This window comes from Cyrtonyx montezumae, unplaced genomic scaffold (assembly GCF_038088225.1).
Source record: "Cyrtonyx montezumae isolate F1298 unplaced genomic scaffold, pur_monq_1.0 scaffold_17, whole genome shotgun sequence".
Lineage (NCBI taxonomy): Eukaryota > Metazoa > Chordata > Aves > Galliformes > Odontophoridae > Cyrtonyx > Cyrtonyx montezumae.
In genome coordinates, this window is record NW_027071903.1 from 33,801,501 (window position 1) to 33,814,308 (window position 12,808).

The 12,808-nt window shown below is 48.0% G+C and overlaps 1 protein-coding gene across 2 annotated transcripts in view; it reads right to left on the bottom strand.

Annotated features, from left to right (window-relative positions):
* IGDCC3 (immunoglobulin superfamily DCC subclass member 3) overlaps positions 1-12,808 on the bottom strand; it is a 79,856-nt gene that overhangs the window by 12,481 nt on the left and 54,567 nt on the right. For both annotated transcript variants that reach the window (XM_065734334.1, XM_065734335.1), the window contains exons 6-7: positions 8,658-8,816; positions 2,595-2,760 (exon numbers count right to left, since the gene is read on the bottom strand). In XM_065734334.1, the coding sequence (XP_065590406.1) occupies positions 2,595-2,760; positions 8,658-8,816 (325 nt within the window). The remainder of the gene's footprint in view (positions 1-2,594; positions 2,761-8,657; positions 8,817-12,808) is intronic.

Consider the following 12,808-nt stretch of genomic DNA (forward strand, 5'->3'; position numbering starts at 1 on the left):
TTTAGGGCTGTGTTGGTGGTGCCAGGTGGGAATGCAGCTGGAAATGCCAATTTCTCTCTCTCTCAGGCCAGAGCACTGGGATCACAATTGATCCAAATCAAAAACAAAGGCAGCACTGCAGCTCTGAACCAAGGGCAGGGCTCAGCACAGCATCCCTCCGACACCCTATAACCCCATCCCCAACCCAGGGATCACATGGCAGGACAACCCCCATCATCAGCCCCTCCAGTGATTCTTATTCACAGCTTTTAATGGCAAACCCCACAATTCCCCACACCTGAGCCTTCATGCATTTTTCATCAACAATTATCCACTATCCCAGAACTGCTTTTGATTTTTGCTAATCATCGATTGGGTATTTTGTTCCCACGCAGCTGGCATTTTCCAAACACAACAACCACCTCCGGAGAGGGCACAGCAGAAGGCTGATCTTTAATGCTAATGTGTCAAGAAACCATCACCACACCAGGCAGTGAGGATTCACATCGGAGGGACCACGAGGGAAGAGGAATTTATCAGGCACAGCTGGAGGATCCATGCCAAGGCTTCTACTTCGAAGACTGCAGGTCTGGACCTCACCTCTAGTTGGGTTTCTCTGCAAGAATGAGGTTGCTCTGAGTGATACACTTTGCAATCAATTAGCACATGGTATGATTTGGGAATGATTTACTCTTTTTTTTTTTCCTAAAAATCCCTTTGGGGGCATTCAGACCTTTATTGCCATATTAAGCAGACTTTTAATCCAAATGAATTTTCTAGAAAACCATGTAATCTAATTAAGTAGCTCATGGTGCACTTTAGTAGCTTCATTACTGGTAGATTTGTGATCTATCTTTACATGGGCAAATATTTTCCAAGTTCAATAGACTGATAAGTCCAGGGCATAATCGCAGACCGACTCTGCCTGGAACTAACTGGACTTAGTCATGCCCAAGAGAAAGAAACAAAGGACAACTCAAAAATGCTCAGGAAGAAACAGTGGTCAATCTTTTCCTCCAGTTCATGGAGGAAAATGTCACACTGGCCGAGCAAGATCATTTTTCAGACTGACAGCTTTGGAAACTGCCAGGCATGGACACTCTGCCGAAGCTGAGGGTTGGAGTAGACCAAAAGTGGAGGAACAGAAGCCAAAAGTTCAACACTGTCAAATGCAATGGCCTTAGGGCTCTGCTTTACAACTGCATTACTATAGCTTCAGAGGATGCCACACATCAGCTGAGCCCAGGAACTGGTTGAGCTCCCCTGGCCTGTGACAGATGCAGTGTAATCTGATCGCTGTGCTTGCAATGGAAAAGGCTGAAGCTAAATTGCATTAAATGATTGCCATAAGAAAACGATTACAGACATGTTCATCATGTGGCAGTTAACAGGCACGTGGAGCACAGCTCTGGGCAACAGAACCTAGTCGGGAGTGATGGCCATGATTGAAGAGCCTGCTTTTGCCTTCCTTGAACAGGGAGGAGGAATGACTTCACAGGCAGGGCGCCAGGGGAAGACCCAGATCCGGACTCGGTGTGAGTTCTGCCACGGATTTTGAAGTCTCTGGTCTCTCATGACTCTGCCTCCTGGTCAGTACAAGGGGACACACTGATTTCCTTTCTCCCATTTCTGGTCTGTTCGTATTGTAAAGGGCAAACATGCCTCTGAAAGCCAAGCAGTGAGCTATACCAGCATGAGGCTGGAATGTAAGCACATGCACAGAGTTCACTCAAGTTTCCTAAAAATTCCCAGCATGGAAAAACCCTCCACTGATCAAGAAATCATCACCATTCACACCTTATCCTTCTTGAAATTCACATCCTTCCACCCTTCCTATAACAAAGCTTAAAAACATTCTCAATCCTGAAAGCAAAAGGCTACATTACAAAGGACCTCAGAGAAATAAAACCCCTGTTCCTCCTAGCACACGAGCTGGTTCCCACCCAGTCTGAACTTTCCATCGAGGTGGACTTGTATTCGTGAGTCACACGAATCAATACAGACAGCAGCTCTATGACACTACAGATTGCAAACCTCTACCAATAATTTAGGTTTACAACACAGGTACTGTTATTTTTCAGCATATTGTTCAATGCTATTTCCATGGGAAATATGTTGTCAACTTGCAATTTTCACACTAAGTGCATCCCACCGTATCATTTGCGCAGTACAAACATCCCCATCCCCTCGTATGGAAATGCAGTTATTTAGTACTCAGAGAAAATGCTCTTCCCTGGTGAGATAAAAGGCTGTAGCTCAGTGACAGCCAGCTTCTATGCAAATACATCAAACAGTGGGAAATGCATTTGCACAACCAGGCAGGTCAGTGTATGGGCTCCTCCACTGTGGAGTGAGTGTGGTGCCCCAGCCAGTGTCAGGGACAACATTTGGCCCTCCCAGAAATACCCAGAAGAGGATGAGGATGGCTGCCAGGTTCCACTGGCTGAAGCCAGTGTGAGCCAACATCCTCTTTACTCAGTTTGATCCCATGTTTGTAGCTAAATAATGTGAAATAGACCTGCAGTGACAGCTATTTCTGGGCCATCAGGTAGGTGATGTCAATCCTTTGTGAATGGCAACTCAAGGCTGACAGTGCCCTCCACCGTGGCACTTACCTGTTGTTATTCTTCAGCTTGATGTGGTCGCTCGTCTCCAGGATCTGCCCATTCCTCAGCCAAGTGATCTGTGGGGGGGGCTCCCCTTGGGCCACACATGTGAAGATGGCCGTGGTCCCTACGGGCCTGGAGATGGACTGGGGATGCTGCACGAACTCTGCAGGAGCTGCAAGGAGCAAGAAGTCAGGATGATTTCACTTTATTCTGGCATGAAAAGCGACCTTGCAGCATGCTCTGCATTTTCTTGAGTTGATGGGGAAAGAAAGTACTTGTTATTGTCAGATCCAGGGACATTTGGCCAAGCCACAGCATAGGCAGCAAATAACACACAAAATGGAGCTCTCTTTACCCCAGATCTGCAGCCCGGGACCCTTCTGGAATTGCTGAGCCTTGGAGGAGATTGTGTAGCCTGTAATCACTGTAACCTCATAACCAAACGGGTTTTTTTTCCCTTCAGATTTGTAAACAGAAAGCGATTTCTCCCCCTCCCAGCAGCTCTGAATAGATTTAAAATCATTTATCAGAATAAAACAGCACAGCAGCCTACAGAAAGCAGGGTCTGAAAGACACTGCCAACACGCCGAGTTTATTCAAGCAGTTACGCCTCAAAGGGCAAAGTGATAAATATACACCACGTTGCTGCTGAGACCTAAAATCAGGTGGAACCAGCAGCAGCCACAATGAAGACAAACAGATGAGAGGCATGAGCCCGTAATGAATTTACCAACCAGTGTCACACAGTGGATGGCTGGCGTTAAATTTTTCAGACCAAAGCAAGATCATCCAGGGAGAAATGCTCAGTGCCACTCCAAGCGCGGGGCTGGTGTGAGATGTGGGGATGGGAGGAAGGAGCAGAGTGGTCCAGCAAAATGTGCTGGCTGGGTGCAAGCTGCAAGCAGGAGCAGGCATGCAAGAGCAGAGCCTCGTGGTTCATGGCCAAAAATACCCCAAAACAAAAATCAGGGGTTGGCTACGACAACACAGCATGACGAAGCTCTTCCCCAGGTGCATCCAGGAGAGGAAGCAGCATCACTACCACTGCAGCAAGGCCAAAGTGCACCAAAAGGTGCCTGTCTCTAAGAGCAAAGTCATGGGTTGCAAGTCCTGCAAGCAGAAAGACACAGAAACTCATTGAAGAGCTCATGTGCCTTGAAGGAACCCCTTCTTTCATTTTTCATAACCAAAGGGAAGCAGAGCATGGCAGCCCTGACTTATGTTAGCAATAGGAGGTGTCCTCCAGCAGAGTTTATTGTCTGGCACTCGGGTCTTCTAATGAACCTGAGCTCAGCAACCTGATGGACACATATTTTCAGAACCTCCTGCTAAACCTCACTAGGTGCTGATCGATGCTTTGTCCTTCTTTTTCCTTGCCATGTTTTTCCCCCTAGGCTTATAAATTAAAATAAAATTCAGGATGGGTTCAATAAAACTGGAAGCATGGACAAATGGGGATGAGATCCTCTTCCCCTCTGTGGCATACCAGGATAGCAGACCACATCAGGGACTTGATTTTCAAGACTTCCTTAACCTCCTGCCTCCTGTTTTGTGCTGGCACGGTTTTGCAGGAACAATTATTCTGCAAGTGGCTGTATACCTCCTGGCTTTCATATGGGCTCAGCAGTCACATCTGCAGTGCTCAGACGCAGTGCTAAGGAAGGGCATGGCCATCTGAGGACAGCTTCATTAAGGACCCCACTGCTGGCTCACTCCATACCAAAGGGTTGGAAAAGACCTCTAAGACCACCAAGACCAACCCCAACCCATCCCCATGGACCATGTCCCTCAGTGCAGCATTTCCATAGATCCAGCCCATCTATCCCTCTGTAGGGCCTTCCTACCCCCAGGCAGATCAACGCTTCCTCCCAGCTTGGTGTCATCTACAAACTTACTGAGGCTGCACTCAATCCCCCCAGTGGAAAGAAAGGAACAGCAGCACAAACCTGCCTCGTTTTCATTCATAATTAACAAAGCATTTCATCAGTGCTCAGCATGTCGAGGCACAGCAGCCACAGAAGTGCCCTCCTTCCACTCTACAGCCAAAAGGCCACTGCAGGTGGTGAGGGGAAGCATCTCTGAGTCCCCTTAACATAAACCTTAATGAAGATCACTCTAGAGAACAGAGGATTCCATCCAGAGGAATGGGCAGGCTCCAGCTCTTGCTTCTGTGGGATGAGGAAACCAGAACGTCGATCCTTCAGGACTTATTGGGAGGGAGGGGACCATTTTAAACACATTTTAATGAATATTTAAGGGCATTACATTGGTATCAAAAAGCAGTAACACTTAATCCCACCCTCAGAATTGTTAACGAAGTGCTGCAGTAGGTTTTCCTGTGCCCAACAAACTGTGATGGTACAAAGGTGCACTGTAACAGCAGACTGCACTGGGAGGACGGGGCTGGCTCCAACTCTTCCCAGCCCTTGGCCCTCAGATAATGGGGAGCCTCTCTACGCAGCCCCGGCCCTGGCACTGGTTTGGGGTGCAGTCTTTATTGCAGTGAAATTTGAGGTGCCAGTGCCCCTTGCACCCAAACACTAAGCAGTCATTAATTCTCAATTAGCTACAGTCATAGGTTAAAGGAGGGAGGCTGGGGTGAAGAGGAGGAAGAATAATCTAGGAACAACAAAACCTCATAAATTAGGCTTCCAGAATGCACAAGGAGGTTATAAAGGAGAAGACGGGTCAGCGGGGAAGTCGGTCAAGCACAGCATCAGATGACAGAAGATAAAGAACTGCCCCTCACTTTGCCTCTCTCCACTGCCTACAGAGGACGTGCAGATGCCTCTGTGAGTAACTGTTAAGGCAGCAGAGCTGGGGCCAAACACAGAACGAACCGTGGCCACATCTGCTGGGAAGTGGGCACGGCCCAACCAGGGAGGTGGACACATTGGGGGCTCCAGCACCACAGCTCAGTACACCATCCTAACGGATGAGATCCGAGGTCCCAGCTCAGCTGCCTTCCTCGGGAAGGCAAACAGGCAGGTGGGCATGCTGACCCACACTGCAGGTCGCAGGGGCTGGTTCTGCAGCATGAATTTCAGCCAGCAAGTGCAGCACATCTGCTGGCAAACTCAGCCCTGCAGCAACACCGACACAGCACGGGGATGGAGGAAACACCAGCAAGAGCAGCAAAGGCCTGATCTGTTGGACCGAGGAGCGATGCCCTGTTCTGTCAGCAGAAAACACCATGAACAAGGCAACCATTGTCAGCAGAGCCTTCAAAACCCACGTCCTTAAGATGGGCACTCATTTATGAGATGGGCTCTCATTTTTCTGCGGAGCTTTCAGGAGGAAATGAAGCGTGGAGTGGAGAACATTGGTGACCATCTGGCCATTCACAGCCCATCAGTTTGTTATGACACCAAACACATAATAAAGCACAAAAGATTGCACAGGAGGTAGGGAGAAAGTGCTTTGATATGTTTTTCCCCCCTTGCCACCGAAGCCTGTTCTTCCCTTGCACTGCACACACGCATGCCCCGCTCGGGTTTGTCCCTTCCACTGCTCCCCTGGGAGACTTCCATTGGCAGCCCAGCACAAAGCAATATTCAAATGGTTGCACTGGGATCTGAAGAGAAAATGGAAACTTTCTTGTGTGAGAACCTTACAAAAGAGATCAAAGGAGCCTAAATGGCCAGGGGAGGGCAAGGAGGGAGGGAGGGAGCGGGGGGGATTGAGGCCTTATCCTCTGAAGGGAGGAGGAATTCCCAGGAAGATAATAAGATGATCTGAAGGAGAGCCTGCAATGCAAAAAGCTGGAGGAAAAGCAGAGCCCTGCGACAAGGCACCTCTGGCTGCTGCAATGGGGACTCTGGCATCCCGCAGTGGGGCGGAGGTGGCAGCAGAAGGGCGGATGGGGTTTCATTCCCAGCCCCCCTCGCCTTACAACAGGAAACACTGCTCTTTCTGCCCGTGTTTCCCACCTATAAAACGTGCCTCTTTCAAAAGGCGCAGGGCAAGTTAATTTGTGCCTGCAGGCACTTCAAGGGCCCTGCATAAAGGCAGCAAGTACCTGGCCCGGAGTGCTTTGAGGATGCTGGCATTGTCCTAGCCTGGTGCTAACTTCCTCTCCAACCAGGCTTTTGATAGCCTGTTCTTGGCTTTTCTTCTCTTTATGGATGTAATCTGCATCGCTGACATCTCAACAAAGATTAAATCAGTCTCCCACATCAGTCATTACCGGTGTTGGCTTCCCAGACAAACCTGAACTGCAATCATTTGTACCTCTCAGCTGGAAAATTCGGGCAAAATGGGATTCAGATGGAGGAGCTGCTTCCAGAAGGAGGGTGAGCAAGGCCCAGCTGCCTGCCTGGGGAAGGACAGCACCCCTCAACATCGGACAGATGACAACACTGCTTCAACTCTTGTACAGTGCAGCTCATGTCCAGAAGGGCTGCACGAAGTATATTCCCACTGCCCACTTTTCTGCTCATCCCCAACACAGAAGCAACTCTCCTGTACAGTGAGGCTGGGCTCTGGTGGCCCTTTTAGGAACAGATTCTCATCTTGGTTTCCCAGGTGAAAATCCACTGTAATCCCACCCTAAACAAACTGCTGCTGCTCAGGGGCCGATGTTCAGCTCCCAGAGAGACTGCTTTGCAGCACTGAGAAGCTGTGCTACTCTCTCCCTTCTCCTCCAATTGCTAACTGGAACCGTCAAGTGTATCTAATAGCTGCATTTTTACAACATAATAGATTTTTCAAGTAATTTCTTCTGGCTCTGCCTGTCTGCTACCTCGAAATCAGCTTTGTGCTCGGGTTCAAAGCCTCTGCTACATGCAGCATGTGCAGAGCCATCTTGCAGCAGCTCAAAATGGTTTGTGTCAGTACAGTGAGGTTTTCTCAATGCTTGGGTTGTTCTCAATGCCTGGGCCACGTTGCTTGAAAAGAAAACTCCCAGGCCAGTTGGCAGTGCTCATTTCACAGTCCACTCAGAAATGCAGCAGCAAAAGAAATGGCAAGTTCTCACCTCCTGCCAGCACCTGGGACCCAGGAGGATCACTCAGCCCTGTACAAGTTCCCTTTCTGCACTGCTCCCAAGGCCAAAGGGAGTAAGGATGCCAGCACACAGGGACTGCAGGCAGTGTCAGATCACCGCAGCCGCTCTCGCGTCCTGTCAGGTGAGCATCAGGGCTGGAGCAGGGCACTTTCCCCATCACCATCATGAAAGGTTCAATTAGCTCGCTCCAGCAGGAGGTGTATAATTTCAGATTCAGGATATCATCAGTCAATAGTTAATGAGTGAACTGATGAGAGCGTGCACGATGCTTTAAGTGGACTAGCTTGAAGAGGAGGTGAGTGCCTGTAATCAGGGGCGGATTACTGCCATTCAGAGCACACTGCCAGCTGGGTTTGCCTTCTGAAATACTTGCCTGGCTCCCCTCACCATGGAGACTGGTTGCACAGAGCATGTGCAGGGGATCTGTTTCGTTTCTTCAGTGCTGAACTCTACTCTGGGCTGAATCACCCTCTCACAGTGACATTTCTGGACAGTTGCTGTGGGGAAGAGGGGCAGCCTGCATTCTCTGAGCATGAACCCCAAATGGGGCTTTACTCACACTGAAGCAAGAGGCTCAGATGCAGTGCTGACTGCTACAGCAAACAGTCTTGCTGACTTCCTGAAAATGGCATAAGTTTTATTTGTGCCATATGCACTCCTGAACACCACTGCATGAGTAATGCAGGTTTGTCCAATATGAGAATGGTGCCCACATCCCTGTATCACTAAGACCACGCAGGCATTAAGAGACAAATCTGGCTAATTCAGCCTGTGCTTTCTGCTGAGATGTACGGGTGACAGCTGAAGTCTGCTAAGATATTTGCATCTTGTATTTGTGATGAGGTGCTAAGATGCTGCAACTCTTGCAGCTGAAGCCTCAGTTCAAGTTACCACTCACCTTCGTGGGACACAGAGACTTCCACCCACCCAGAAACCCACATCTCGAAAAGAAGCCTGACACCATCAGAGGATCCCAACCCAACCTGTCACCAGGGACACGCAGAGGCCGTGCAAAGCACACGAGCATCACCACTCTGCAATTGTGTCACCCCTGTTGTGCTCACCTTGTACAACGAGCCTGCCCTGAGCAGTCCTTCGCACCCGAGTGCCAGGTTTGTTCGCGGCGCACACGTAGATGCCGGAATGCTGCACGCTGAGGTCTGAGATCATGAGATTTCCTGTCCCCAGCACCTGGATTCCCTCCACACCAATCGGGCGGCCATCTGTAAGAAAGAGAAAGAGCTGCACTCTGGGCCTTTGTGTGAAATTCTCCAGGGCACAGCCTTTGTTGAGATCCAATCCAAGTACTCACAGCGCGGTACCTTGCCGTGTTACTCCAATTTGCCAAGCAAAGTCAGTGTGTTTTAGTTGATGCTCTTAGCAGAACTGCCTTTGGAGAAAAACAGGATTCTCAGTTAAGTGTTAGCCCAAAGCCACACTTTGTGCTGCTTGGAAAACCAAAATACCATCACAGGAGATGAGGAATCTTTCACATCATGTTCAGGTTAAGATGAAGTTCCCAGAATGCTTTTCAACAGAGCAGTAAAACCAAATGAAATCGTAGGTTCTTACACTGAACTGACCAAGGATCCGCCAGCTCTGTTTCCAACTGAGACGTTGTGGAAAGCATGCAAACACCCTGGTGCACTTCCCTAGCCACCAGCAATGTATGACTTGTGGATTTCCTGAGCCAGAAGTGAAGCATTTGCATCTGCTAACCCTTGGTGGATCTGTCTACTGCTTTTGGAAAATGTATGAACATTGGATTTTCAATTCGTGAACTCCTGAGTATGCAGAATTAGCCAGGAGCCAGACTCTGACCTGGACAGCTAGACCTGCTCGGCTGCATTGGCTTGGAAGGGCAATGGGAAGGGGTGCCTTCATTCTGAGTGCTGGGTCTGAAGGAGAATGGCTGCAGAGCAGTGTTTTCAAAACTCGAAGGTTAACACGAAATAGTTCAGTATCAGAGAATCTGCCTTTTTCCAACAAAGCCTGTTTTCACTGGAAAACTCCCAGCCAGCTCTAATTACAATGTGTTTCATTAGTATCAGGCTACTGCTTTTTATTGTTTCATTGGTTTGTGTTTTAAGACACTGTCTGACAAAGGTGGCTCTAAATCACTCCTAGCACGTCAGGGTGTCTGAGCAGAGGGGCAAGGCGGGGGACTCATCTCCCTGGAGCAGCAGTTAAAGAGAGCACACTTTCCTCTGATGGGAATTGGGAATCCACTTCCTCTCCTGCCTTTGTTCATGGAGGTGCTCAGAGCTTAGAAGCAAGAACCATCCTTGAAGATCACCCCATCTGAAGACCCCAAGAGTCCTCCACATGTGTGTGCTCCCCAATAGGAGAGTCTGTGCCTTGCACTTCAAAGCTGTGGTTAGGAAAAAGAAACATTCATCCAAAAATTCCTCCCAGGAGCTCTGCTGGTCTGTGCCATAGTTTTACCAAGGAAACTGAAGAAACCCAATAAAACCTGAATTGCTCTGTAGGAAGCAATGCAAACGGGGAATGCCCTGAGATATCCTGTCTGGTTTCCATGCCTGTGGGCCAGTTCTGAGCGATGCTGGGGAGCAATCCTCCAGCCTGCCTCCAAGTTCAATATCATCCAACAGGCAGAAGCGTTGCTGGGATCCATCAGCACCAGAGGACCTCAGGAAGGTTGCTCTGCAATAGTATGCTTTAGAACTAAACTCATGCTTTGCATAATAAAGATTATGCATCCCTATAAGGACTGCATCCCTTGGATAACCAACAGGCTCTGGGACAGACTGGGAAAACAGAGGCAGTGCAGCCCTCAGAAGGAAGGACAAATTAACCATCAAGACACATGGATCCACCGGGCAAGGATGGGATGGGATGGGAAGCTCGTGCCTCTGGCAGCAGCAGTGAGAGCAGTTCATGTGAGGGATCCCATTTCAGACCACCACCATCATGGTAAAATATGGTCCAAAAGCTACTGAGCACTTCATAAACATTTCTCCTGCTGTGCTCTTTGTATTATTTTTCAGGAACTTTTTAAACTTCAAGGTTTCCTTGCTTCATTAGGCAGGCAATGCTAGATTATTTCATTATTTGCACTGCAAAGAAAAATGCCGGGGTCTTCTAGACAGAGAAAAACAATGTCATTAAATGATTAAATGATCACATAGCTGGCCAAGCCACTGCAGCAGTAAATGGCTTAGTCATAAAAAGGACAATAAAACATGACCTGTCCCACATTTAATGAGCAATAAGAAGGAACCATTTCCTTCAAACATCATTTGAACTGAAGTGTAAAGAGGTCTGAATTAAATACAAATTGAACGTGATTTCATCTTTTAAATTGGACCTTTTGGAAGCCCGTATTTACAATGGGTGTAAAAATCAAATCTGCCTCTCGAGGGAGGGATGGGATCAGTGAAAACGTGAAGCAGCCATACTTGATCCCATCACTGCCTTAAGAAACACCACAGAAATGTGACTTGAATGTCAGTAGATTTACTGTATTATTTATCATGCACTACATAATTTAAGCCCGACAGTCCCAGCCTGCAGCAGATACTCCACACAGCCCAAATACCTGCACTGATACTTCCTCACTTGCTTCTCTGGCTCCAAGTATTAATTAGAAGCGTGATGCTTTGAAGAAACATCTCCTGTCAACCCAGCATCTTTCATTTCCCTGAAGAACAAAGCCCTGTGAGCCCAGAAGCCCCGAGGGAACTGTTGTTTGATTCAAGAGCACAGCCACACAGGATCCCTGCTGCAGATCAGCCTGTATGTTTCTCACTCCATTGCTGTTTTCCAGAAAGTCCTGCAAAGGGCTACTAGCATAACACCTACACTTTCCCAGCTCCTTCCACTACTTGCTTTGAGGGTAAAGAGCCTCTTGAACCTCAATGGGAGGGCTGGGACATGAGGGAGGGCCATGAAGCCTCACAAAGCTGTGATGAGTTCAGGAAAATGCATGGAAAGGGCTCTGGAACCCAAACCAGCTCAACCTGAGCCACCCTGGGATCAGTTAGAAGGTTTTCAGCTAATATCAAGTCTAACTTGATGACACTGACAAGGTATACAAATAATACAGAGCACTTAAGCAAGAAATCCTTTGCACCCTGGAAGCTTGGCACTTTGCAGAAGGGCTATGCAGAGGGACTGACGTCTCACATCCACTCTGCAAAGACTGACATCTATTTTAACCTTGCTTTTCTTGCAGGGAGACCAGAACAGGCTTTGATCAAGGGATTAAGACCCTGAGAACCCACTTTCCTGGCACAGCTGCCCCATCAACAAGACATCTCTCCAGGCTTCAAACTGCTGATCGTTTACTATGACCTTCCCTTATGAAGTCAAAAGCAGAACATTTGAGAGCTGAAAACAAGCCAGACAAGGGGGAAATGTCCACCAGATTATTTTCATCAGTCCTTAACTGAAGAGAGATGAAGGATGAGAAGAGCAGCCAAGCAACTGATGAATCCACTGGAGTGTCCTCCCAGTGGGAGATGCTCCCAAAGAACGACTGGCAGTGGAAAACTAGGGGCTCCTATTGGAGCAAAGGAGGATGGAGGATGCCTGGAGTTTGGGAGCTGCATTATTTATTTTTCCAAGGTGTACACGATGCCTCCTGGAGTCCTTTCTCTGCCTGCTAAGAAGTGATTGGCACACTCGTACCAATTACGAGGACCTGTTCAAACATGCCAGGCGATATGAATATGCAACAACACAAACGCCTTTCTTTTATAAATAGCAAGTAGAAAGACAGTAACAACTTCCTAATGTTGATCATTTAGGTCTTTTGTGATTTCTTTGTATTGTGCCATAGTAGCCTTCCACTTTTTAGGCACATGGGTCTCCTGCTCCAGCGGACACTGGGCACAGCGGATTAGCATATTTAGAGTACATTGCAACAGTTGACTATTCAGTATGTGAAGTGGTGAAATTTACTCCATTATTTCTAAACACTTACAGGAACGGTGCTCCTGTCAACCAGTCAGCCATCTATTGCAAGCTTCTGTGTCCAATAAGTTACCAATTAATTGGCTCCTACAATTGTTGTATAGTTTACTTCTTGAATGGCTCCCTCTTTAGTAATTTCCTTCCCATTGTGTGCCCCTTTCTGACAACTCCTGTATCAGATAATCACTGTCTTTTCTTTTTCACCTCACTTTTCTGTATCTCTCTAAATAGTGCATTATTCTGCCTTGGTACCTTTTATGGAGGCCAGCTCAGTGGCCTG